Source organism: Rana temporaria, chromosome 5, assembly GCF_905171775.1.
Source record: "Rana temporaria chromosome 5, aRanTem1.1, whole genome shotgun sequence".
Classification (NCBI taxonomy): domain Eukaryota; kingdom Metazoa; phylum Chordata; class Amphibia; order Anura; family Ranidae; genus Rana; species Rana temporaria.
Genome location: NC_053493.1, coordinates 67,929,726 through 67,957,045, shown reverse-complemented (window position 1 = coordinate 67,957,045; position 27,320 = coordinate 67,929,726). Strand labels below are relative to the sequence as shown.

Sequence of the window (27,320 nt, the reverse complement as noted above, 5' to 3'; positions counted from 1 at the left end):
GCTAGATTTCTTCGAATTCCTGGGCTTGGGCTTTTAAGGCTGGGTACAGTTTTTGGTTCCTACAAATCCCCCTTCATACTTCACACAGTGTAAAAACCACAATACCAATAGACGCCTGCCTAGCTGTCAGATTTACATAGCTCTGCTATATAACAAGCTGTAGCAACCATCAGCCACAGCAGATCTGTTAATGCTCGGTGCCAGCTGGCACTGCTAAAGGTTTTACCACTTCAGATGGTAAAGCTTTCATCATCAATCAATTGCTGATCACAGTGTTTGTGTTTGAACATTGATAATCCTATGTCTGCGTTGTGCGGTAGGTCATTATGTTGAATAGCTAATTTGTCTTTCCATCCCTATGTGCTGTTCTGGTCATATCTGTTTGGATACTTTGCATAATCCCAACTTAATCTGAATCTCATTTGCTAAATCTGCATCACACGAACTGGCAAATAGTAGGTCGAGACATCAGGGTGAGTGCGCAAAACTAACAGCTTCCGTGTGCGGTGAGCTCTGCCAGTTGGTGAAAATGGGAGAGAAAAAAAAGTATGGCCTGATCGTGATAAAAACAAAAATATTAGCAGTGTGGCAGGACCCAGTGACTGCAGCTTGTGCGTGTGTGCATGTGCATGCGCGTGTTTTTATTTTTTTCATAACAGTGGTTAGTCAGATGGGGGTTGCTAAGATCCTGGAGTTGGGCTTTTAATCAGGGGTGCTAAACTCATGGCCTGTGACCCCTAACCAGGGAAGTTCATGTTCATGATCTGGGGTAGTGGGTGGGCAAGCTCAGATTGTGATCAACGGGTTGCCGACCCACCAATTCAGAGTACTTGTGTGCATGGAGCCAGCGGCAGCAGCGGAGAAAGCGGGTCAATGTAGAGGGAGCAGGGGCCGCATAAGCTGATGCTTCCTCTGTAGTGCTGGCTACTGTTCTCAGTGGTGCGATACCAAGTGCACTTCACCTGGGACCTTCTTGGCATCCTGGAGAGCGATGCCAGCAGAAGCTGGTTGTGGAGAAGGTCAGTGGGCATATTAGCACTTATAAAACGGGTTATTAGACTGCGGTCACACTGATCCACAGGTGCAGCACTGTGCTCTTATGGCTTTCTTGTGGGTTTGCTGCACTAAGCCATAGACTTTTATTATATCCTGTGGGTTTGGTGCACTTTCTGAAAGTACACAAATTCCTGAGTGTAGGAGTTTTAATGCGCCTTCAGAAAGTGCACCACACCTGCAAGATGTAATAGAAGTCTATGGCTCAGTTCCACAGTGGGACATGTAACATGTTTCCGCTCCTCCAGTCTCCCCCTGATCCTCTACACTCTGTGACAGCAGGACAGGGATCTTCTCCCTGCACCCATTGTCACAATTTGTAAAGAGCATTGCTGTGTGGGGTTCCGCCCCACATGGCTGCATCATTAATTCATAGAATTCTGTGAATAATTGCCTACAAGCTCCGTCTGCCTTTGCAGCTGACCGCTTGTAGTTCTCAGTGAATTGGGAGAGGTCTGGTGAACGCTCTCGTAGTGCATTGAGCTTCCTGTCATTCAGTAACTGCCTGCCTGCCAGTCTGATGACTGCTCACTGAAGCGCTGGGCTGTGGAGGGGGTGGGCGCAGCTGGTAAAAAAAAAAAGCCTGTCAAACATTGCACCCACGATCAGCAGATCACAGGTGCAATGTCAGGCTCCTCCGCAAACTCATACAGTGCACTTAAACCCCATTCTTACCCAGACCAATTTTCAGCTTTCGGTGCTCTCACACTTTGAATGACAATTACTCAGTCATGCAACACTGTACCCAAATAAAAATCGCGTCCTTTTTTTTTTCACGCAAATAGAGCTTTCTTTTGGTGGTATTTAATCACTCATGGGTTTTTTATATGACTGTTTGTGACAATGTATGGAGTTTTGGTTATCGTGACCTTTCACTGTCTAGTGGCTGTGTAACTAAAATTGAGAAAACTGCATTAAAATGGCAAATAATATTTTCTTCAGAACTGCTTACATTTTGGAAAAAGACTTGTTGTCTCCAGCTAAGACTTCTAAAACATTAATCATCTTAGCAGCGGGCTTAATCATTTATGGTGATTGGCACTAAATTAAACCACTTACATTTAAAATGAGTATAAAAACATTACTACATTTTTTATTAGAAATGTTCATTTGTTCATTAAAATTAAATTTCAGATAGATGGCTAAATACATCATTGATATCAACTTTTATTTCTGTCCACCCGGTCCCGAAATTTAAACGGCTCCTCGGAAAAAACAAACGCTGGCCATGGAATGAACGGATTCTTCCATCCACAGAAACAAGGTGGATTGAGGAATTCTGTATTCTGTTGGTGGGACCCAGTGCTATCCAAATACACTGATCAGTGACTGTAGCTCAGGGTTTGACAAATTTGCTTGGAATCTAGGAGCCAGCTTAAAAAGTTAGGAGCCAGAAAACGCGCCCTGTCCCGCCAAGCTCGCGCGCAGAAGCAAACACATACCTGAGTAGCGCCCACATATGTAAATGGTATTTTAAACCACACTTGTGAGGTATCGCTGCGATCGTTAGAGTGAGAGCAATAATTCTAGCCCTAGACCTCCTCTGTAACTCAAAACATGCAACCTGTAGAATTTTTTAAACTTCGCCTATGGAGATTTTAAAGGGTAAAAGTTTGACAGCATTCCACGAGCGGACGCAATTTTGAAGCGTGACATGTTGGGTATCAATTTACTAGACATAACATTATCTTTCACAATATTAAAAAAAAATTGGGATAACTTTACTGTTGTCTTATTTTTTAATTAAAAAAAGTGCGCTTGTAAGACCGCTGCGCAAATACGGTGTGACAAAAAGTATTGCAACGATCGTCATTTTATTCTCTAGGGTGTTAGAATAAAAAAATATATATAATGTTTGGAGGTTCTAATTAGAGGGAAGGAGATGGCAGTGAAAACACACTTTAAGAACTGCTGTTTTACTTGTAATGCCAACGGCCGCCCTTATTTGCATTAAATTGGCCCCATAACCTGTGTAACGAATGTGTTTGGTTTTAAAGGGGTTGCAAAGCTTTGTGCACTCTCTGGCCCCCCAGCCCCCCTGTTTTACTTACCTGAGCCACGAAACTCCGTGGGCGCGATCGCACGATGGTTTCCCCCAGCTTGAGGTGGCTCTTCATTGGAGATCGATAGCAGCGCAGCCATTGGCTCCCGCTGCTGTCGATCAAATCAATGACGCAACGCGCCGGGGGGGGGGAGGCCGAGTGATACGCCGTTTTTTCTCTTCAGGATTTTTTTGGCAAGCAATTTTTATTTTATTCAGCTGTCAGTGGGAACCCCGCTGACGGCTGATGACTCATCGATTGTTAGGGACGCGAGAGCTGGCTTCCCGGCCCCCTCCTTAGCAACCAGCTTTATACAGTGCGTTTTTACATTGCGTTTAAAGAGGGGAAAGAAAATGCAAAATGCCTGAAAACTGCATGCAAACGCTGGTTTAAAAATGCACTGAAAAACATGCCTAAAAAAAAACACATCAAACGCAGCCGCATAGGTGTGAACTTATACTGAAGCCCTGTATACAGGGCACAGACGCGTTGTTTTTCCTGACGAGATTCTTGGTAAGAATCTCTTGCCGGCCGAGTGTACAGACACACCGTTCTTTTGAATGGCACAAACGCGTTGACTTCATAGACTACGATGAGCATGCGCTCATCACATTCGATGCCGTCGCCACCATCTTGCTACACCCTCTCTATGCCTTGGAAGCTACCGCGTCAGTCATTTCGAGCATACGCGGGTTTCCATGGAGAGGCAAGTATACACACGCTCTGGTTTGTCGGCAGGAAAACAATGACGGAAATAGAGAGCTGGTTCTCTATTTTTCTCGTCTAGATTCTGGGCAGTTTTCTTGAAGGGAAACCTCAAAGCCTCGTACACACGCACGGTTTACTCGGTTTGCTGGTTCTTGCCGAGAAAACCCCATAGCCAAACAGGAAGTGAGAGGACGTCCCTGCAAATTAAAATCCCTTGTGGGCCCCCAGGTCACCAGAACTAGTGTCTCCATTGGAAGATTTCCCCTCTATTACTTTACTGGGGAAAACACAAAGTTCAGGATTTTCTTATACTTTTCACTTTCAATGAAAATGATAAACCGGATAAATAGATAGGAATCTCCCTAACGGGCACAGACAGCATTAACGATCAAATAGGTGTTCTAATCTATCTCCACGCTATCCAAAACTAAAAGTTGTGGTTAAAGCTGACTTCCAGATTATCTTTTTCCCCCCACACTTGTATCAAGTCCTCAACTGTGTTTAACTTTGAATTCCATTACAACTTGCATCTCTACAATATTGTACCCCCTAAAGATGCTGCAGTGTGCCTTAATTTACTGTCTAAACAGCATCAATCATCAATGCCCACTCCCTCTGATATGTACCGTTTGCACCTGTCAAAGCAATTCCCTTTGTCTTTGTCTTAATAATTTTGTTCCCAAACATTTTATGAAAGAACACATCCCCAGAATCCCTTTAAACATGCATGCTAAAGTCTGCAGAACCCAGTGGCCAGCAGGAAGGAGCATTTACATTAGGGTGTGCACCCCAAAGCTGAAACGGGTGTGTGCGTGCATGTATGTATGCTTAATATATACACACACTCCTTATAAAAAAACGTAAAAAAACATATAAAAAAAAACATATTAAAACATGGACGTTGTTGTTGGAGCAGAGGTTGGTGTCAGTCGTGTTTTTTTATTTATTTATTTAACTACTTGAGGACCCATTCACACCGATATACGTTGGCAGAATGGCATGGCTGGACACAAGCACGTACCTGTACGCCCTCTTTAAGAGCCGTGGGGTCACGAGCATGGTCCGAAGCTCCGTGACCGTGCCTGCGGGACCCGCGGACCCGATCGCCTCCGATCTGTACTGTACAGTGTGATTAGGGTTTACCCAGGCACACCCCCTGCGCATGCTTATGCTTTCAACCCTTTCAACAAAAGGCAGGGTACTGTGATGTGTACAGGAGCCTGCCAGTTTCTCCCACAGAACTCAGAGAAAAGACCAGCAGACCAACCCGGTGATAATCTCTTGGTATCCAGAATTTTTCTATAGTTAACGGTATAATTTTTTTTATTTTAACAACTGTCTGTTGAAAAATAGTATCAGAAAGGATTATCCTGGCCATTTCCCATCAACATATTCCACAGCAGCGAAGCTGATAAATCACTGAAGCAGTAAGATGTAGTTTTGTAATTTTATTGAAAAGTTAATTCTGGTTGAAAAACCTTTCTATCCCCATGGATGTGAGGCTGGCCTCTAGGTATCCTCATCAATCTGAAATGAAGAATATCGTCTGGGTGTGAGTGGCCAGTTCCGGACTAAGCAGCTGTAGGCAAACATGCTGAGATCACGGGATCAATATCATCCTCCTCTTGTCCGCCCACCTTGGATGAATCACTGAAAGGCCGAAACTGGTATTCCTTATTAAAATAACACATTTACAGAAACATCTACCAGCCTTAGGTGAGGCTTTTTCTTCCATACTGAGATATTATTTGAAAGCGGCAATCTAAATATACCACAGCGAGGAAGACGCAAAGGTCAACAGTCAGACATGAGTACAAAGTGCTGAATGTTTCTTGTAGATCTGCCTAGACTTGAGTAGAAAGAGCTCTTATTGTTACTCACAGATTTCATTAAAGTGGAGGTAAACCCTCCTATAGTTTTCAGACAAGGAAGCTGCCATCTTGGCCTCTGTTTAATCTCCACTTGCCATGGTGTTGCACATGTGATCAGCTATGATACCAGCCATTGGCTGGCTTGACAGTTTGGTTGAGAGCACAGCCAATGTGACAGTTGGCATTTCCGGAATGCTGGGAATGTAACTGTTTTTGAAACTATTACATTTATGGGTTTACTTCCGCTTTAAATATAAGCCAGACAGTTGGGGTTAAATGCTTGTTTTATCTGGGAGGGTGGTGTGAAATAGGCAAATGTTTTAAGGCTGCAACTAACGATTATTTTCATAATCGATTAGTTGGCCGATTTTTTGTTTCGATTAATCAGATAATGGCCTTAAAAAAATAAATGTTGAATTTTTTATTTTTTTGGGCCCAATTTGTTGTTGGGCAGATTACAAAACACAAATTGTAGCAAAAACACATTACATGCTTTTCTGCAGATTCTCCATTGAAGTATATTGAACCAAAAAAAAACAAAATAGCACCGTTTTACGTTAAATAAAAAGTCCTCGCCCTTTGCAAATACGCAGCAGCTGAAAAAAAATCATGAATGTGACCGTGTCCCATAGGAAAACATGTAAATGAACTGTAGTGCGTTTCTGCAAAAAGCACCAAAACACAGAGGTGTGACCCCGGCCTGAGATGTTTAGTAACATAATGGGGGTTAAAAAAAACAAAAATAAGTAAAAAAAGAGCAAATAATCGCTACTGTAAGGGGTTCATTTTTTTTACTGTGGGACAGTGAAAGTAATATTTACAGTAGCGATTTGCTTTTTTGTACTATAAAGGGCTATTTTTTTTTCTTTTTTTTTTTAACCCCATTATGTTACTGGCCGATTAATCGATTATGAAAATTGTAATCGATTAGTTGTCGATTAATCGATTAGTTGTTTCGGCCCTAGTTGAGAGCACAGTCAATGTGACAGTTGGCATTTCTGGCATGCTTTTTGAAACTATTAAATCGATGGGTTTACTTCCGCTTTAAATATAAGCCAGACAGTTAGGGTTAAATTCTTGTTTTGACAAAAAACACAAACTCCTGCGCATAAGTGGGATCCTTGATAATTGGTCAAATGTCTACATACAGTTCTCCTTAGATGTCAAAAGAACCCGTAGTAACAGAGGCCTTGCTGCCCTTCATGGATGGGGGAATCCTGATAGAAGACAAAAAGGGAGAAAGAAAGGCGCACCAGCCTCGTGTACTACCGTTTGGCAAATTTTAATGGAATAATAAAATAATGAAAACTACTCACAAACAAAGAATGATAAAAGGCTTGTCAAACGATAATTAGTCAGTCTGCTGGGCTCTGAGGAAGAGGTCTCTGCCACCTCGAAACGCGTCAGCCAGCAGCAACGCACCTCGCCACCCCCCCTACATTCTGGAGTGTGGTTTGAGGGGTATTTTAATTATCGTTTGACAAGCCTTTTATCATTCTTTGTTTGTGAGTAGTTTTCATTATTTTATTATTCCATTAAAATTTGCCAAACGGTAGTACACGAGGCTGGTGCGCCTTTCTTTCTCCCTTTTTAAATTCTTGTTTTATCTGGGAGGGTGGTGTGAAATAGGCAAATGTTGTTGTTTACTTTATTGCTTGCTCATCTTTAGTCCTGGAGTGTGAGCAGACCCTCAACTTCTTTATGCCATACAGGACCGCATTTAAAGGCTGCACAGCTGGCGAGGAGGATCTGCTTTGTGGGACCGGCCAACTGGCATGGAGGAGTCCATCACCTGAGGTTTAAGGGACCATCGCACCAACCTGCCCTCCACCGCCCCTTTTTTTTATCTGTGTGTAACTTTTTTTCTCCAAGTGCCTTCTAGCTGGTCTGATGACATAATGGGTCCATCCTCTTGTCATCTGGCAGTGGTACTGAGTGGTCCCTACTCTTAGACTGAACAGTGTAATGACGTGTGACCTCCATGGGCTGCAGTAGCCCATGGTGGGGAAAGTGTTAGCATGGCCAGTCTGGCATGGTAACTTTTCCCAGTAGGCTTGACCATGACCTCCTGGGCTCAAAGGGAGTGGTTTGAATGATGCTAGATGTTGTTCAACTCAGAAGCGAAGTGGAACTTCTGCAGAAGAGTGTTTGCTTAAAGTATTTAAAATGCAATGAAAGCTACTTTTTTTTTTTTTTTTTTTCTTTTTTTACTAATAGGAGTTTAGCTGCTTTTTACCCTCTTGGCCTCCATTAGGTTTTACCCCCTTCGTGGCCAGAGCATTTTCTGAAATTAAACACTGTGCTACTTTTAACGGACAATTGCACTGTCCTGCAACACTGTACACAAAATAAATTGATATCCTTTTTTTTTTCCATACAAATAGAGCTTTCATTTGATTGTATTTGATCACCACTGGGTTTATTTTCTTATCCTATAAATGAAAACCTTTTTTTTTTTTTTTTTAAACAGCCGATATTTTCTACTTTCTGTTAGAATACCTATCCAATAAAAAAAATCTACCGTATATACTCGAGTACAAGTCAAGTTTTTCAGCAAATTTTTTTTGAGCTGAAAATGCCCCCCTCGGCTTATACTCAAGTCCCCTTTTTACCCCTGATCTCCCGGACTTTGGGGACCCGGTACCGGCCGGCCGTTGGTCCTCTGGACACACGTATAGCCCCACTCCTTCTCTACAAGTGTGCAAAGTTTGTTGGCCGGGGAGCATTGTTTTTTTTCAAATCCGGGCACCCCTTCTATATACTCCCATGTTAAACGCAAGTCTAGGCATGGGCACAGTGAGGCATGCACATGGACACAGTGAGCCATGCAGATGGACACCCTAGGCTTATACTAGAGTCAATAGGTTTTCCCATTTTTTTGTGGTAAAATTGGGTGCCTCGGCTTATATTCGGGTCGGCTTATACTAGTATATACGGTATTTTCTTCATGAATTTAAGGTCAAAATGTATTAAGTCACATACCTTTGGTAAAAAAAAAAAAAAGTGTATATTGGTTTGTGCGAAAGTTATAGCCTCTACAAACACTGGAGTATATATGCATTGCATTGAAGGAAAAAAAATGACTCTTAAAGAATATGCAAACCCAACATTTCATATTCCTGATATGTGTCTGTTTCACCATGTACTCTTGTATTGCTTCCTTTCTTGGAAGTCTTGGCGATCCTGCCAGTCCTTTCTAAAAACTAACCACACTAAGCAGGAGAACACACTGTGGTCAGTTCCCTAGCTATGCTGGGAACTCACCATGCTCTCCTCTGTTCACTGGAAACATCCGTGCACTGCTGTTTCTCCTCCCCAGCTCTCTACAGCGGAGAACAGAGGGTATGTGAGGGTGGAGGAGTATTTATAATGTATTATATCTATACTGAAATGTTTTGCCTTTCGTTTCTATTTTAAACGGAATGGGTTGTTTTGCAAGGTGAAAGTTTACAATCATTTTCGGCCTTTAGAACTACTTTAAATCGTGTTTTTTTTTATTTATTTTTTATTTTTTTTATTTAAATTAACTCATGTTTTTTATTTTTTTTTATTTTGTAGTTTTCCTTTATTGTGCTGAGAACCAAAAAGTGAGGCGTGATGCCGACGGAAAGTGGAAGCTGGTCGGCCGCGCGCCAGACAAAACAGAAACGCAAGTCTAACAGTCTGACGTTAAAACGGACGAACAGCTCAGAGCAGGATCGGCCCGGTCTGCAGAGAGACTTGCTGGAGGGACAGGTAAATTGGCAACGCAGTTTTGTTATGTTTTGTATGTTGTATGTTTTGTTATGAGCATTCATTTTCTGGTGTATTTTACCAATAGCAGTGTGGTTGGAGGGCTTTATTAAATGGCAGATTTATTTTATACCTCTTTTGAAAAAACGTTGGCATTGTGAGTTAGTACTCCCTTGATTGGATATTTTATTTTTGATGTGAAGGAACAAGGTAGGCGATCAATACTGTTCACAGTGCTGATTCTTTCACTGACCTCTATTGGGCTTTGTTGGGTGCAGAAGACTGAAACGTCTCGAAGCAGAAAAGTACTGGGCATACTATGTCCCTCGCCTTGCACTGTATAGTGATCGAATGGAAACAGTATTTGGATATTATGTGCATCCATACACAATTTTTTTTTTGTAAGAACATGAAGGGGTTAAAGCCTCAATCAGTTCATGCTGCTGCCTGTTTTCCCATTGGAAAACAAAAATGCCTTAATTTCTTGTCTCCTAGAAATTTTTATTTATTTTTTATTCCTTTTAAGTAGATTCGTTAAAATCTCGGGCCCCATATATTTTTGTTACCTTTGTTCCTTGATAGTGATTTTCCTTCACCTTATCTTATTGGGGGAGATTTACTAAAACTGGAACACACAGAATCTGTTGCAGCTGTGAAGAGTAACCAATCCGCTTCTAGGTTTATGGCTCTGTTCACACTGTGATGCTGGAAACGCACAAGAATCGCTGTGTTACCCGCATTGCACTGCATAACAAATTGCACTGTGTTCTGGGATCTGCTGCGGGTATTAATTAAAAGTTGACCCCTCCAAAACCTGAGAAGGGGACCTAAAAAGAAGGGGACCTGGCTGGAACCCCCCCCCCCCCCCCCCCCCCCAGAACTAATGGTTTTTGATAACCGTTTATTAGCTGTAAACACATTCTAAAAAAAGCTTATAAAGTCGACCATTTGGCTTTTATCAGCGTTTTTGAGCCGTAAACTTTTACAGGAGTATAATTTTGCTGAAAAATGCAACAGCTGAAAAAACGCTATTGCAAAAATGCTGAAAAACTCATTCTACAGCTTTCTACAGATAACGCTACTGCCATTTTTATAACATCCAGTGTGCATTAGGCCTTACAATTGCTTTAAAGAGGTTGTAAACCCTCCCCCCCCCCCCCCCCCCCAAAAAAAATCTCCCAAATGGTGCAAGTTTAGGAAATATTTACAGTACCTACAGGTAAGCCTTATTATAGACTTACCTGTAGGTACAATTAAAGAGGAAGACGTTTTACTTCCCCATTAATTCAAAAATCTGAAGTTCGAAATTGATTCTGTGTGCTCCAATCTTCGTACATCTCCCTCCATGTGACAACATGGTTTCCACTACGAGATCTCAGATGACACCTGTCAAATTGTAATGGTACCCTGTTGGGGAGATTTCGCTCTCTGTTTATCTTGTTTACTGTTTCTACGAAGAGTAAAAGTAAAAAAAATCCCAAATTTTAAAACTTAACAAGAACAGGAATGCATGAATTGGCATAGTACGAGTTATTTTGAATTTGCCTAAAGTGGTTATAAAGTCAGAAGGTTTTTTATCTTGATGCATTCTATGCATTAAGATAAAAAAAAAAAAAAAAATATCGGTGTGCTGTAGAACTGCACGATTCTGGCTAAAATGAGAATCACGTTTTTTTTTTTGCTTAGATCACGATTCTTTCTCTCTCTCTTTCTCTCTCTCCCGTGGCGTATCATCTTTCACATAAAACAAAAAAATTGGGCCAACTTTACGGTTGCGTTTTTTTTTTTTTATATTCATTAAAGTATATTTTTTCCCCCCAAATTTTTTTTGCGTTTGAAAGACCACTGGACAAATACTATGTGAACTAAAATATTGCAGCAAATTGCCTTTTTATTCCTTAGGGTCTCTGCTAAAATATAAATAATGTTTGGCGGTTTCAAGTAATTTTCTAGCAAAAAATATTGACTTTTTTTAACTTAATAAACACATGTCAGAAAAAGATTTAGACTTTAATGTGGTTGTAAACCCAACCACACATCTGCACCTACAGGTAAGCCTAGATTAAGGCTTACCTGTAGGTGCAAGAAATATCTCCTAAACCTCCACGGTTTAGGAGATATTTACAGTAATCTTAGGCGCCAATGTCTACGGCGCATGAGCGCCGTAGACAACGGCGCAGGCGCACTGAAAGTGCAGTTTTTCTTAATGGCATAACCAGCGTTAATTCCGTATCGCCGGGGATCTCCGTCATCGCTGCTCCAGCCAGCCACAGTGCCAGATGCAGGAAGAGAATGCAAGGAGACGTTGCGGCAGAGGGGGACGAGGAGGACTTCGGGGGCTGCAATCTCAAGTAAGTGGCACATAATGTGCCACATAATGAGCTAGTATGCTGTGCGGGTTACTTTGTCTTTAAGTGGTTAAACTTTCTGCATTTACACACAGAAGTTTCCCTTTGAGCTAAGAAGGAAGTTGGTTACAATGTTTCCTGTTAAAAACTTGGCAGACTGCTGGGATATTTTCTTTTGACAGCTGAGTGAGCAGATAAGTCTCTCCACTTGTTATATGAAAGAATCGGCAAACTCTGCAATAGAGATAGTCATGGGGGTTAAATTCGAAATCACCATTTTTTTAACTTAACTTTAATTGTGCAGCTCTATTGTGCTGCAGCCTCCCCCAGCAATTAGCTGAGCCCCATCTCGATCCAGCAATGTTGCATGAGAACCTCAGCTACCCAGGACTCTTCCTCCTGGTTGGCTGAGACACAGCAGCGGGCGCCATTGGCTCCCGCTGCTGTCAATCAAATTCAGGGAGCCAATAAGAAGAGGCAGCATGGACATGCAGAGCAGCAGCTCGGGTGCCCAATAGCAAGCTGCTTGCTGGGGGGGCACTTGGCAGAAGGGAGGGGCCAGGAGCACTGGCGAAGGACCCAAGAAGAAGAGGAGGATCTGGTCTGCTCTGTGCAAATCCACTACACAGAGCAGGTAAGTATAACGTGTGAACAAGATAAGAGCGCTACCATATACCAATACATCACCAAATAAATCATAAAAACTCATATCACGTATAAAATGACAATATATAAAGTCCAAAAATTCCAGTGAACAAATATATAACGTTCATGTGAATCCAAGAAGGTTTTTCCAGTGCAACTTCAACTTAATGGGATGTGCAGTATAAAGTGCCAAAACAAACATCAGTGCAAATTTCTTGCTCCCCTCTGTGTGCCCTCTCTCACCAGAGATCCAAGACTTCCATAACAGAAGTCGGATGCACTTTGAGAGGATGGCTGGGCTTAGTAGTCCCTTAGGCTGTCTCACTGCGGCTTGCGTTGTCCTCGCTGAACCATCAGAAATCCCGGAATTCTGTTAGGAAGTGTGCAAACCCAATGAGGACTGCTGGACTCTGTGGTCCCCACAGGCTGCATCTCCAACTACAAAAGGTGTTGTCCTCAACAAACCTCCAGGGATGGGTACAAATGAAAAAAGAAGCTTCATAGCGTAATTCTGTGTGTTTATTGTATTAAATCAAAAACAATTCCAGGTATTCCGCTCACATTAAAATGTTAAAAACATGTAAAACCGAAAGTGGCCAAACAGCCTGCGTCTCCATCACCGGAAATGACGTCGCCACCTGTGGTCACCTGACCAGTTTCGTCCCTCCCACGGGTCGTTTTCAAAGGTTCGTTGAGGGACATTACCTTTTTGTCACTGGAGATACAGCCTGTGGGACCACAGAGCCCAGCAGTCATCTTAAAGTTTGCACGCTTCCTAACGGGATTTCTGATGGCTCAGTGACGACAATGCAAGCCGCAGTGACAGCCTGTGGGACTACTAAGCGCAGCACAAATTTTGCACCGATTTTTAGTTTTGGCACTTTATACTGCACACTAAAGTGGTTGTAAAGGTTCGCATTTTTTTTTTAAATAACAAACATGTCATATTTGCCTCCACTGAGCAGCTCGTTTTGCACAGAGTGGCCCCTAACGCCGTTTTCTGGGGTCCCTCGGCAGCTCTCTTGGCTCCTCCCTGCCTCAGATAATCCCCTCTGGGAAGCTCTCTTCCAAGGGGGTTACCTTGCGAGCGCGCTCCTAAGTTTTGTATTCGGCATCCATAGCCGCCGAGTACAGGACTCGGTCCCACCCCCGGCGCCGCGTCATTTGATTTGATTGACAGCAGCGCAAGCCAATAGTTGCGCTGCTATCAATCTATCCAATGAAGAGACGAGAACTTTCCAGGGCTCCCGCGACGCGGGACTTTCCAGGGCTTAGGTAAGTACAACGGGGGAGCGGTCATCGCCGGATGTTTTTTCACCTTAATGCATAGGATGCGTTAAGGTGAGAAAACATGAACCTTTACAACCTCTTTTAAGTTGAAGTTGCACTGGAAAAACCTCTCTCTTGGTTTCACATGAACTTTTATATATTTATTTGTTCACTGGAATTTATGGACTTATATATTGTCATTTTATATTTGATGTGCGTTTTTATGATTTATTTGGTGATGTATTAGTATAGTATATGTTGGTGCTCTTATCTTTACATTTTAAAGGCACATGCACTTTTGAGAGCAGCAACCCTGAATGTTAGTAATCGCTTATTTTTTTTTCATCAATTATTCCTTTATAATCGCATATTTAGCGCAGGAATTCACGGCGTTATACACTATTTACCTACAGGTAACTATAACATGTTTATTTTTTAAACAAAAAAAGACTTTTACGATTACTGTATATACTCGAATATAAGCCGAGTTTTTCAGCACATTTTTTTTCGTGCTGAAAATGCCCCCCTCGGCTTATACTCGAGTCACCTTTTTGCGCCTGATCTCCCAGAATTTGGGGACCCGGTACCAGCCGACCGTAGGTCCCCTGGACCCCAAACGTGGCACTTGGCAACACTCTTCCTCTACAAGGGTGCAAAGTTTGTTGTCCAGGGGACCTACTGCCGGGGGAGCACCGATTATTCAAACCCGGGCACCCCTTCCATAGACTCCCATGTTAAACGGTCATTTCTGCAGTGACTTTGGGACCCGGTACCGGCTGGTCGTAGGTCCTCTGGACTCGGACCTTGGCACACATGTAGCCCCATTTCTCCTCTACAAGTGTGCAAAGTTTGTTGTCTGGGGGACCTACAGCTGGGGAGCACCGATTTTTCAAAGCTGAGCACCCCTTCCATACACTCCCATGTTAAACGTCAGTCTAGGCATGGGCACAGTGAGGCATGGACAAAGTGAGGCATGCAGATGGACACCCTAGGCTTATACTCGCGTCAATAAGTTTTCCCAGTTTTTTTGTGGTAAAATTAAGTGCCTCGGCTTATATTCGGGTCGGCTTATACTCGAGTATATACGGTATGTTAACTATGTTTACACATGCCTTATTTGATCTTTTACAATATAGTATATGAATACTAATTATATGGAGGCAATAAAACCTGCAAATCCCACGTTTTTGTTTCACTCGGATATTTCCTTGTAGATCTGTCTGATTTGTAGTGATTTTCCTATCCCTGTCTATTTTATGGTCTGTACCAAGTCCGTTCACTGGGAATAAGAACAGGCCAGTGCAAGTTGTGGGGTGGTAAAACAAAGACTAAAGTTGTCGCCTATAATAACTAATCAGAAAATATTGGTAGCTATGAACTGTGATTTGTATGATTTGGGGAGTTTATATGTAGCGGCCTATTTATGCATAATGTAAGGTATCATCTGTGTACTTTTCTCTGAAATGATTTGATGTTTTTTTACATTTTGCTGCTAAAAATCATCATTCCTAAAATCTGAGAGATTCTTTCCCAAGCCCTCTGTGTACATGTGTTTGATTTGTGTATTATCTAATAATCCTTTTGTTTATAGTGTCTTGTTTCCTCATTTCCGTTTTATGTCCATTTCTGGCAAGTTTTGCCTAGCTGTGATTTGCTTTTGTTTTTTTCTTTGTTTTTGTCACACGCTTGTAAAGTGTTACTAAACCCAGGACCCTGCATTCACTATATCTGGTCTCCCACAGTACACAGAACATGGAAATGCACTTATTTTAGTAAATATAAACTGCTAAATACCTTTTCTCATCAGCAGTTATAGCAGTCCTATGACTTCCATCAGTGTGTAGTTTAAAACTTGTAGGAGGAGTTTTCATTCACCTCTGACTGTCCTATGAGGTTGCAGGACCTCTGACCTTTTGTCTTGACATTGCTGATTGGCCCTGTGCTGATCACATGCATCCTCCCAAGAAAAAAAAAAAAATCTCTAGCAATGCACACCAAACTGAGCATGTGTACAGTAACTCCAAAGGCTCTTTCTTAGTGGACAGTGGAAGAAAGGGAAGGATCAGAGAAGACAGGATCAAACAGCCTTTTTACACAATGCGCAGGATTAATCCCTTGGGTTCCACAGTGATTATAACAAGCATGCTTTACGGCATATACAGACTGATTTTACTGTTGTGGGTTTAGTAATACTTTAGGGCATGGGTGCTCAACCTGTGACCCCCCAGCTGTTGCGGAACTACAAGTCCCATGAGGCATTGCAAGGCTGACAGTTACAAGCATGACTCCCAAAGGCAGAGGCATGATGGGACTTGTAGTTCTGCAACAGCTGGAGGGCCACAGGTTGAGCACCCATGCTTTAGGGCTTGGTTTTGGCATTTGGAACTGCATCCAATTTGCATAACATGTGAACTGGGCTGCCTTACAATGGAGCCGCTTCACACATGTTCGAGGCAGCCGCACTTTATTCTCAAAAAGAGTACTGTGCAATTTTGGGTTTGGTTTTAAGTAAAAATTTGCACCTGAACCGGTGAACAAAGCTGCACCGGACTCCTTTTTGGAAATTGACTGCAAACCGGACATGTGTGAACCTAGCCTACGTGCCTGTTCACACATATACATTGGGCTGTGATTGTCGGATTTGCCCAACGCATAGACAGGACAATTTGCCTTTTATGTTTTATTGCAATAAAGTGGGGGATTTTGGGACTTTGAATGAAGAAAAATGAAGAGCCTCCATCCCTGGTTCAAGTAGATAAGAGAAGGGAATTTGGGACTTTAAGCAAGTATCTACTTTTATGTTTTATTAGTGAAGTTCATACGAACGCGAATCGCAGTGATGTGTACTGGAAAAAAAAGGACATCTGCATTTTGTGCGGCGTGTTGCGATACACTACACCTCATCACTAAATGCTGCTATGCATAGAAATGATTGGAATGTCATTTTGTGACATTTTCAATAAAGTAAATAAAAAAAGAGAAAATAAATGGCTTTATACACAGCCTATGACAACATTTGCCAGCAGGCACGTGTTCTACTGAACATAATGCATACATGCTGGTGTGAATGGGCCCTAACAGAACTGCAGATGGTTAGAACCTCCTTTAGGTATATATTTGTCTCTGTCACAGTTGTATGGTTGGTGCAGGAACAGAAAATATTGGGAAATCCTACAACTGGCACCCTTAGAAGTATGGAGAAATCTCCCTGTGATGACTCGTGTGCCAGTAACAGATTTCCAGGGTGGAATTCCCCATTTCCTTTTGTATCACCAGTTCATTCTTTTCATGGAGGTGTAAATCCTTCTGTGCTGCAGCCCCCCCCCCCCCTTTAGCTGAACGCATTAGATCCAGTGATGTGCACGAGCGCAGCGGCTCCTGCCGTTGTCTCTCACCTCATTGGACAGATTGATGGCAACAGGAGCAATTGGCTCCTACTGCTGTCGGTAAAATCTGGTGACATGGGAGCGCTTGGCAGGGCCGAGTCCTGCTGTCACAGCATGGAGGAAGCATGCACAGGTGCTCTCATGGAACGCAGCTTTTCGCGGGGCTCCCCAATGAAGAGGGGGAGCCAGGTGCTCCGGCGGGGGACCCCAGAAGATGAGGATCAGGGCTGCTCTGTGCAGATGCACTGTATATCCTGTCTAATAATAAAAAGCTGCATCTAGCATATCTTCTATCACCCACTGTAAACTAACACCAGTGCAGTATTTTTCCTGTACATGGCTCAAGCAAAGTATTATTTCTATTGGCTTTATTTCTGTCATTTTTAGCAACAGAAAGCAGAGACTGATTATCTCTCTCATGCATCAATAATAAAGAAGTATTGCTGGCCCATGCGTTTAGTTTTGGCACATTTTGTATCTTATGCTGAGGGTGGGAATTGGACAACCTCAAGGTTGTAGATAACAATAATTTAGCCCTTGGTGTGTTGGCTCACACAGTACAAAGTGTGACTTTTGGCTCATTTTGTATTGTTTTAGTTATACATGGTAGCTGGAAGAGTTTGGGGGTCCATTTACAATATATGTACTGAACATCATTGCCCAGTAAATGGACAAAGAATGTTTCCTTTGTCCTATTGGTTTCATACACATCACTGTGCATTGCGTGCATAAAAAAATCAAATGGAAGTAGGACACGGTGCATTGTTACGCAGCACAGCATGTAGGGACACACTACACCAAATCATAGGGAACTGAGGCTCATAAAGATGAATTTATATTCTTTTATGACATTTCAAGTTCAAAAAGATAACTGGTGCAATGTATTTTAAGAATGCATGACACTTTCTCTACAATGCACACCAGCAGCTGTGTGTTTTAAAGAGTATAATGTGCTGCTGGTTTGAATGGGCCCAAACAGTCCTACAAGACCAAGCCAATCAGCTGGACACATTGGGGTTGATTTACTGAAACTGGAGAGTGCAAAATCTGGCGCAGCTCTGCATAGAAACCATACATTAAAAAACTTTATTTTTTATTTTTATTTTTTTTGTCAAAGCTTAAATTGATGATAAAGTCTGTTATTTAAAAAAAAAAAAACATGATATACTGTACGTACCTGTTCTGAGCAGTGATTTTTGCACAGAGCAGCCCAGATCCTCCTCTTCTTAAGTCCCTCGCCGGCGCTCCTGGCCCCTCCCTCCTTTGGAATGGAATGTTCCCACAGCAAGCAGCTTGCTATGGGGGCACTGCTCTGTGTGTCCATTTAGACATGGAGCCGCGGCTCGGCCTCACCCCCTCTCTTATTGGCTCACTGACTTTGACAACAGCAAGAGCCAATGGCGCCGCTGCTGTGTCTCAGCCAATCGGGAGGGAGAGTCCCAGACAACTAAGGCCCCTTTCACATTGAGGAGTTTTTCAGGCGGTACAGTGCTAAAAATAGCGCTGCTATCCCGCCTGAAAAACTCCTTCACTGCAGACTCAATGTGAAAGCCTGAGGGCTCTCACACTGAGGCGATGCGCTGGCGGGAGACAAAAAAATCTCGTCAGCAGCATCTTTGGAGCGGTTAGAGGAACGGCATGTATACCGCTCCTTCACCACTCCTTCCCATTGAAAAAAATGTGAAACAGCGGCAATACCGCCCGCAATGCGCCTCTATAGAGGTAGTAACCCTTTATCGGCCGCTAGCGGGGGTTAATACCGCATCGCTAGCGGCTGATTCCCATGTCAATCCATTTTTAGCGGCGTTATACCGCCACCGCGGCTCCCGCCCCAGTCTGAAAGGGGCCTAAGGCTCTTGTACAACATCGCTGGATGAAGGTAGGGCTCAGGTAAGTATTAGGGGAGCTGAGGGGGGCTACTCCACACTGAAGGTTTTTTATCGCTTTTTATTTTAACCAGCTGAAATTGGAAACAAATTGGTTTCTATGCAGAGCTGCACTAGATTTTGCACTCTGCTTTTAGTAAATCAACCTCATTTTTTTCCCTTGTGTTTTTTTATTTTATTTTGCAAGCTTTGGCAATGTACACATTATGCCCTGCAGTTCCTTTCTTATTTGCATTAAAGTATTAGTGTACATTTAAAACCTTACCCCCATTTTAGTGTATGTACCGTATGCACCGTACACCATCATATCTCAATGTATTCAGTTTTTTTAAACAAAAGCTTTTTTTTATCCATTGCAAAGTTTCTTACTAGGCTATTTTGCCACTAACAGAACGTGCCCTGCAGGTTGATGAGGATAAGCCACTGCTTTGAAATAAGCATCATAGGACTAAAGACTAGGATGGCCTCAATGAATTCAGCCCACTGGGGTCTGCTGGACCTGTAAGATAAAGAAAGCATCATGTGATATACAGTAACTGGGCAAGCAGTCGTTCAATCCTAAAACTGGGTATACATGTTGATTTTTTTTTTTTATGCAACCAGCAGGTTGGGAAAAAAGATTCCCAGTCAACACAGGCAATGATGCAGGGATGTCTCCTGCTGTTCTATTGTATTCTGACAGGGGGGGTGCGGACAGCGGTACATACCAACCAAAATTCAGTAAGTTGATACCCTGCTTTAAAAGAGTTGTAAAGTCTCCTGGTTTTTCACCTTAATGCCTTTTATGTATTAAGGTGAAAACCCTTCGGTCCTGCAGCTGCCCCCCCCCCCTTTTCTTACCTGAACCCGATCGTTCCAGCGATGAGCACGACCTCTTTAAAGCGGGGGTTCACCCTAAAAAAAAATTTTTTTTTCTTTATCTACCATCCCATCCAGCATACTTGCATCGGCTATAGTATTTTTTTTTTTTTTTGCTGCTGTATTTACTGTTTAATCGTCGGCGTTCCTATGAAGAGGGGAACATGATTGACGTCCGGCTATGGCGCGTCACTCATTCCAAAAATAGCCGAAATAGGACTCGGATATATACACGCGCCTGCGCAGTCAGCTCCTAGTCTGTGCGCAGGCGCCGTAAAGAGCCGAGTCCTACTCCGGCTATTTTCGGAGCGCGTGACGCGCCATAGCCGGACGTCAATCATGTTCCCCTCATCATAGGAACGCCTACTCCCCGCGGGAGTCTGAAACGAAACTGAAGGATTAAACGGTAAATACAGCGGAAAAAAAAAACATACTATAGCTGACGCAAGTATGCTGTATGGGATGGTTCATAGATGTTTTTTAGGGTGAACCTCCACTTTAAAGCAGAGGTCCCACGAAAAAAAAAAAAAATTAAAAGCCAGCAGCTACAAATACTGCAGCTGCTGACTTTTAATAAATGGGCAATTACCTGTCCTGGGTGCCCGCGATGTTGGCAGCCTAATCCGAACAATCATTCCTCTCTCGGCTGCCCCCGCCGCCATCCTCGGTGAGGGATTTAGGAAGTGAAGCGTTGCGGCTTCACTGCCTGGTTCCCTGCTGAGCATGCGCGAGTCGTGCTGCGCGTCCTTACTGTTCCCCGCTGTCTCCTGAGACCTGTGTGTCTCTCAGAAGTCAGCGGGGGGGTGACGCGAAGGGGCCTGACTCCCGCGGGAGTCTATCCCTGGAAGTGGGTGCAAATACCTGTATTATACAGGTATATGCACCCCCCTAAATGGTGACAAATGTGACACCGGATGGGGGGAGGGTTCCGAAAGTGGACGTTCACTTTTTGTGTGGACCTCCGCTTTAATTCAGGCCAGGTTAAATATTTGTGGTTTTGGCTTTTAGTTCCCAGTACTAATATGATGTGTTTCTGCAAAACATCAGCATTTCTACCACTAGTTATGACTTTAAATGTCATGAAGGAGAAGAAAGTAGAATCCATTGTGTGTTGGGAGAAAGCATTGACCTTCTGCCTGTGAATTATTGCTCGTATAAAGGTATTGTTTAGTCTGCCAGCCGTTTGTTATTGCTGAGGTTAGGATGAATGTTTTTTTTTCCTGTCTTGCCCATAAGAATCTCTTGCGCCGAGGTTCATTTCTGCTTGAACCTGAGTACTTTGATGTTCTATGGCATGATAACATGGCATTTATTCCAACATTTGGGATGTTGAAAAGATACAATGGAGAATAGTGTTGAAATGAAAACATGCTGAATTCACTAAAATCACCTTTCTGAACATGTTACACCCGTATTTAGGGCAATGCCGATTCTATTGTGACAGCTGGCAGAGGATCTTCTCCCTACACCCGCTGTCACAATTTTAAAAATGTGCAGCCATGTGGGGCTCCACCCTCACGGCCACATCATTTATTCCGAGTTCTGTGATACAATGAAGTACAAGTACCATCTTCCATTGCGACAGGAGGCTTGTAGTTCCCAATGAACTTTGAGGGCGCTGATAAGTGCTCTTAGTTCATTGATGTTCCTGCTCTCCAGTAACTGTCTGTGTTGGGAGGTACAGGCAGACGGCTTTACTGAGAGTCTTCATGAGCCTGGTATTTGCCATTTGCAGATCGCAGGTGCAATGCAAAGAAAAGACAAAATTCTATTTTTTTTTACCTGCAAAAAATGTGCATTTGTGATTTAAGTGAACTCCTCCTTTAAATATAATCAGCTGACACTTAAATGAATTTTCTACATAGGGAGAGCAGCTTACATTCCACCTCAGGACAGCTCCAAAAAATGTATCTATGCAAACTGCCCTTTGTTCCATCGTTTTGGTTGACTGCAAAGCTTACACAGAACTGAAGTAGAGAGTGTTCTTATTGGCTGCGTTTTTTTTTCTCGTCCTTGTTAAAGACTCTTAAACTGTGGGAACCATGCCCAAAAGAAAAAAAAAGGCAAGGTCAAAGACTAGTCACCAGTATTGGCTGTAGCTAATCTTTTGTCCAGGACTGACTTACTATGACTTCATGCTAACGGCGCTCCAGCCCCAGTCTGCTGATCGGAGAGTGAAGGAGCAGAGGAGACTGATGAGGCCATTCCTCTGCTCACTCTGTTTTCTTGCTTCTTTCAGCTTATTATTTTTCAACATATTTGCATGCAGCTCATCTGACTTCCAAAGTTGTTCCTTCCTCTGCCAGTCCCACTGCTGATGTACACAGGTTTAAAATAGTCTGAAATCCAGCCAAATGTGAGTTCTTACACTCATTGCATTAAAAAGAATCAGTGGTTTACTAATGAATACAGAGTAACCACATAAGGACCCAGCCCTTTTCTTATATTTGTGGTTTACATATACAAATTTGTATTTTGCTTGAAAATTACTTAAAACCCCTCAAACATTATATATTTTTTTTAAGTAGAGACCCTACAGATTAAAATAGCGGTCGTGTTATGTCACACGATTTTTGAACAGCGGTTTTCAAACTCAATTTAAAAAAAAATACACTTAAATGAATTACAAAAATAAACATAATATACACCCCATTTTTTTGTGTAATATGAAAGATGTTACGCCGAGTAAATGGATACCTAATATGTCATGCTTTAAAATTGCTTGCACTTGTGGAATGACGCCAAACTACGGTTCTTTGAAATCTCCCTAGGCAAAGCTTTTAATTTTTTTTTATAGGTTACCAGTTTACAATTACAGAGGAGGTCGAACATTGTTGCTAGAATTATTGCTCTCACTCAGACATTCGCCTCACGTGTGGTGCAAACACCGTTTACATATATGGGCGTGACTTGCGTGTGCATTCACTACTGCACGCAAGGACTGGGTTGCTTTATATATATATATATTTTATATATATATATATATATATATATATATATATATATATATATATATATATATATATATATATATTTATATACAGAAGACAAATCAGCGCAATAAAAACCCTAATACTAAGCAGCTGAACACTAGGAGTCTATTTCAAAAAAATTCCTATAGTAAATATAAAAGAGAGAGTGCAGCGCTAATCAAAGTCCATAAATCAAGAAATCATCCAAGTGATCTTCAAACGTGACTTATAGTTGGTACATGCAGATGGTAAACGTGGAATATAGTGAGAGACCTCCACCAGTATTGAAAATGGCCGCTCACCTCACAAAATGGACCCTCAGATAAGAAAAAGGGTCAAAAGCACTTTCCCATATGGGTAAAATCCAGACTTGTATTCCAATATAAGGAGTCACAGGACAGACAGGCAGGCTCACAGGAGGATCCAATGAGAAATGTGTCATATCATGTAAAAAGAATAACAGATCATAGTGCTTTCCGCAAAAATAGTACATCCGAACGTTGCGTCCCTAAGGGCGGAACTTCTTCAGCGGATATTATATATATATATATATATATATATATATATATATATATATATATATATATATATATATATATATATATATATATATATATATATATATATATATATTGGGGTTGTCCCGATACCACTTTTTTAGGACCGAGTACAAGTACCGATACTTTTTTTCATGTACTCGCCGATACCGAATACCGATACTTTTTTTTTTTTAAATGTGTCCCCAAATGCAGCCATGTCCCCCCACATATTGCAGCCATGTCCCCCCACATATTGCAGCCATGTCCCCCCACATATTGCAGCCATGTCCCCCCCCCCATATATCCAGCCATGTCCCCCCCCCATATATCCAGCCATGTCCCCCCACATATATCCAGCCATGTCCCCCCCCATATATCCAGCCATGTCCCCCCACATATATTGCAGGCATGTCCCCCCCACATATATTGCAGCCATGTCCCCCCACATATATTGCAGCCATGTCCCCCCACATATATTGCAGCCATGTCCCCCCACATATATCCAGCCATGTCCCCCATACTTAGTAGATGATGATGCCGCCGCCGCTGCCGCATTAATCAGCGTGCGGGGAACATTACAGGCAACTTTCGTTTGAATAGCTGTCCATTCCTTGCCGCGCCGTGTATAGACACTCCCCCTTGCTCGGGATTGGATGGATCTGTCCAATCCCGAGCAAGGGGGAGTGTCTATACACGGCGCGGCAAGGAATGGACAGCTATTCAAACGAAAGCTGCCTGTAATGTTCCCCGCACGCTGATTAATGCGGCAGCGGTGGCTTTGCGGTATGCGGGGGGGGGGGGGCAAGTATTCTATTCAGGCATCGGGGGCATTTGCGGGAGTACAAGTACTCCCACAAATACTCGGTATCGGTACCGATACTGGTATCGGTACAACCCTAAAATATTATATATATATATATATATATATATATATATTTTATATTTTTATATTTTTTTTTTCTCCAGTTATTTACATTTTATGTCCCTTCAAAAAAAAAAAAATGTTTTAATCGCTTTTATTGTTATCGCAAGGAAAATAAACATCTATTTTTTTTTTTTTTTTTAATCTTTTACTTTTAATAAGAAAAAAAAATGAGCATGTTTACATGGTTTGTGAACCGGTGATCTGTCCAAACAACCAACTCGCCCAAATTTTCGACCACGTCACTTTTGGTGACTCGCCAGCAGCAGTAATTGCAGATTTCGATGACTTGGCTGTTTTCACAGAACACCGTATACACTATGGTACACCATATGAGTGGACATTGTTAGTCCGTCTGCTAGTAACCAACAACATGGCCGCCTCCAAGACAGTGACAACTTTTTTACTCCTTAGCCAGTGTTCTGTCAAAACAGCCAACTCGTCATGTACCGTAGGGTATACAGTGACGGTGTTCTGTCAAAACAGCCAAGTCGTTGAAATCTGCAATTACTGCTGCTGGAGAGTGGAAGTGACGCAAGTTGAGATTTTGACGAGTTGCCTCTTTTGACAGAACACCAAGTGATGTATGCCATCTTGCCATCGCTTGACTCTATGGCAAGCTGACTGCCGGTGTCGGATGGTTCCCAGGCTCGGCAATCGGCTACATAAACCTGAGGGGGGGGGGGGGGGTTGGCACCTCTCGTGCCACTTCTAAAAGTAATCCTGTGGTGAATCTGCTGCAGGGATCACTTTTATCTGAAAGACCGGCGCCTAAGGAAAAAGAAAATACCGGGGTTATGGCAGCCAGCTGCTGCCATAACCCCAGTATTTAACGCCAAAGTCATGACATATTTTACCAGCCCGCTAGTGAGCTTGCAGGTAGGCACTGTTCTCTGTGTGCATCAATTTCGCTTAGAGTGCGCCTTTTGACCTTTTTACCATCAAAAAATACTGGTTCCCTGTTGTACTGAATTTAGGGTCTCATGGTCCCTGAAAAAAGGGACTTGACTCTGGCTTCACTTGCTGCATGCTTGTTCTGGGTACGTGACATGGAAATGATGGAAACTAAGAAGATGATTTTCCAGATGAACGCCATATGTTGATCAGAACTTGTTTTGAGCCCTGTAGTGATTAAAACTGGTTGCACAATTTCACAGATGCAGTGTCACTATTTCCTGATGATAGGGACCCTATGCAGCCAGAAATGGCGCGTGTCTTTCACGCTGACTATATAAAAACTCTGCTTACCGAGCAGTTCTGATGACATACTTTCTTCTGCAAATATCGAAACCAGACAGTCGAGCAGCTGTCATTTTTAGAAGGAGATTTAGCAATCTTTAAATTTCTCACTCTGCAAGATAAAGATATCGGCCCCCTGCTCCACCTTGGACCACTCCTGGATAGGAATTTTTATTTTTGTTCTCCCCGGTTACCTTTAAATTACATTTTAAGCAGATTTATTTACCTCTGTCTTATGTGTCAGTATATTGACAGTATAGTAGTCCGTAGTGACCAATTAACGGATTTAGCATATTTTTTTAAAAACAAGCTGCAGTCTGGTTGCTGTAAGGCAGGCCATAGATTGTGCGATCTTCTTTGTGCGATCAACCACGGGTTGCAGGAAAGAAAATTTGCTCGATTTCCCCCACCCCCCCCCCATCAACACAGCCAGTGTTGATGAGGGAATCCCTCCCATGGAGCTATTGTGTTCTCCCGGCGCATTATTTGTTTACGTATCAGGAAATACATTCTATTTAAAATGATTATCTCCATGCAAACAAGTCTCAGCCTTTAGTATTCCTTAAAGCGGAGCTCCGCCGTATAAAAAAAATATTAAAAGCCAGCAGCTACAAATACTGCAGCTGCTGACTTTTAATATTAGGACACTTACCTGTCCTGGAGTCCAGCGACGTCGGCAGCAGAAGACGAGCGATTGCTCATCTCTCGGCTGCCCCCACCACCATCCCCGGTGAGGGAATAAGGAAGTGAAGCGTTGCACGGCTTCACTTCCCGGGTTCCCTACTGCGCATGCGCGAGCAGCAATGCTCGTCTTTCACTGGTCACCATTATGTTCTGGGAGCCGTGTGTTTCCCAGAACACACCGGGGGGGGGGAGGGAGAGAGAGAGATGACCCGGAAGTGACGCACTACCCACAGACTTTATGCATGGAAGTGGGTGCAAATATTGTGCTGCAACGGGTCTTCATTGATCCGTGATCCGAACCGAAGATATTGATCCGAACCGCACACACGATCCGCGGATTGATTTCTGAAAAAAAAAGTTGTGCGCATGTTCAGTGCACACACAGCGTGGTCATGGCGAGCGGAAGAACAGAGGAGCTTAAACGCCCCGCGTCATTTAAATCCCCTGTATGGGAGCATTTTGGCTTCCCTGTCAAATATAATGAAGAAGGAAAAAGGTTAGTGGATAAAACCGTGATGGCGTGTAGGCACTGTGGCACAAGAAAGCTATATGACCGGGGAACACATCAAGCATGGCCATGCTTTTTTAAGTGACATAACCCCGGTGTTTCACTGACAGGAGTGAAAACGAAAGCTGCTCAACAACCGCTTATCACCGCAGCAGTTAAGCAACCCCTTGTTGCACAATCAGACCGGGCTTAAGCCATCACAAACGCTATCGGTGTGTTTACAGGTGCAGACACGAGGCCATTTTTGGTTGTGCAAAACAAGGGCTTTAAACCCATGCTGAAAGTGCTTGAGCCACCTTACGACATTTTTTTTTTTTTTCGGAAAAATTATCCGATCCGAGAAACGTCTCGAACCGTAAGTTTTTTTTTTGATCCGTTGCACCCCTCAAAGTTAGCCTACGTTTTTGTGTATTATGTGAAAGGTTTTACGCCGCGAGAACCGTGAACTTTATTCTAAGCAAAAAAATTGTGATTCTCATTTTAGCCAGAATCGTGCCGCTCTGCCATACATGGATCCATAATTGGTTGGTCCCTGCTCAACTGACAGAGATTCGAACCATCTATGGCCGGCATTACTTATAATGTCATTGTTGTTCCCATTACTTTATTAAAGTGGAAGTAAACCCTCCTATTGTTTTCAGCCAAGGAAGCTGCCATC

The 27,320-nt window shown here is 42.8% G+C and overlaps 1 protein-coding gene across 3 annotated transcripts in view; it reads left to right on the top strand.

Annotated features, from left to right (window-relative positions):
* The window catches only part of WDR37 (WD repeat domain 37), a 233,877-nt gene that overhangs the window by 94,196 nt on the left and 112,361 nt on the right, over positions 1 to 27,320 (top strand). For all 3 annotated transcript variants that reach the window (XM_040352669.1, XM_040352668.1, XM_040352670.1), the window contains one exon: positions 9,233 to 9,409. In XM_040352669.1, coding sequence (XP_040208603.1) covers positions 9,272 to 9,409 — 138 coding nt within the window. In that variant the 5' untranslated portion in view covers positions 9,233 to 9,271. The remainder of the gene's footprint in view (positions 1 to 9,232; positions 9,410 to 27,320) is intronic.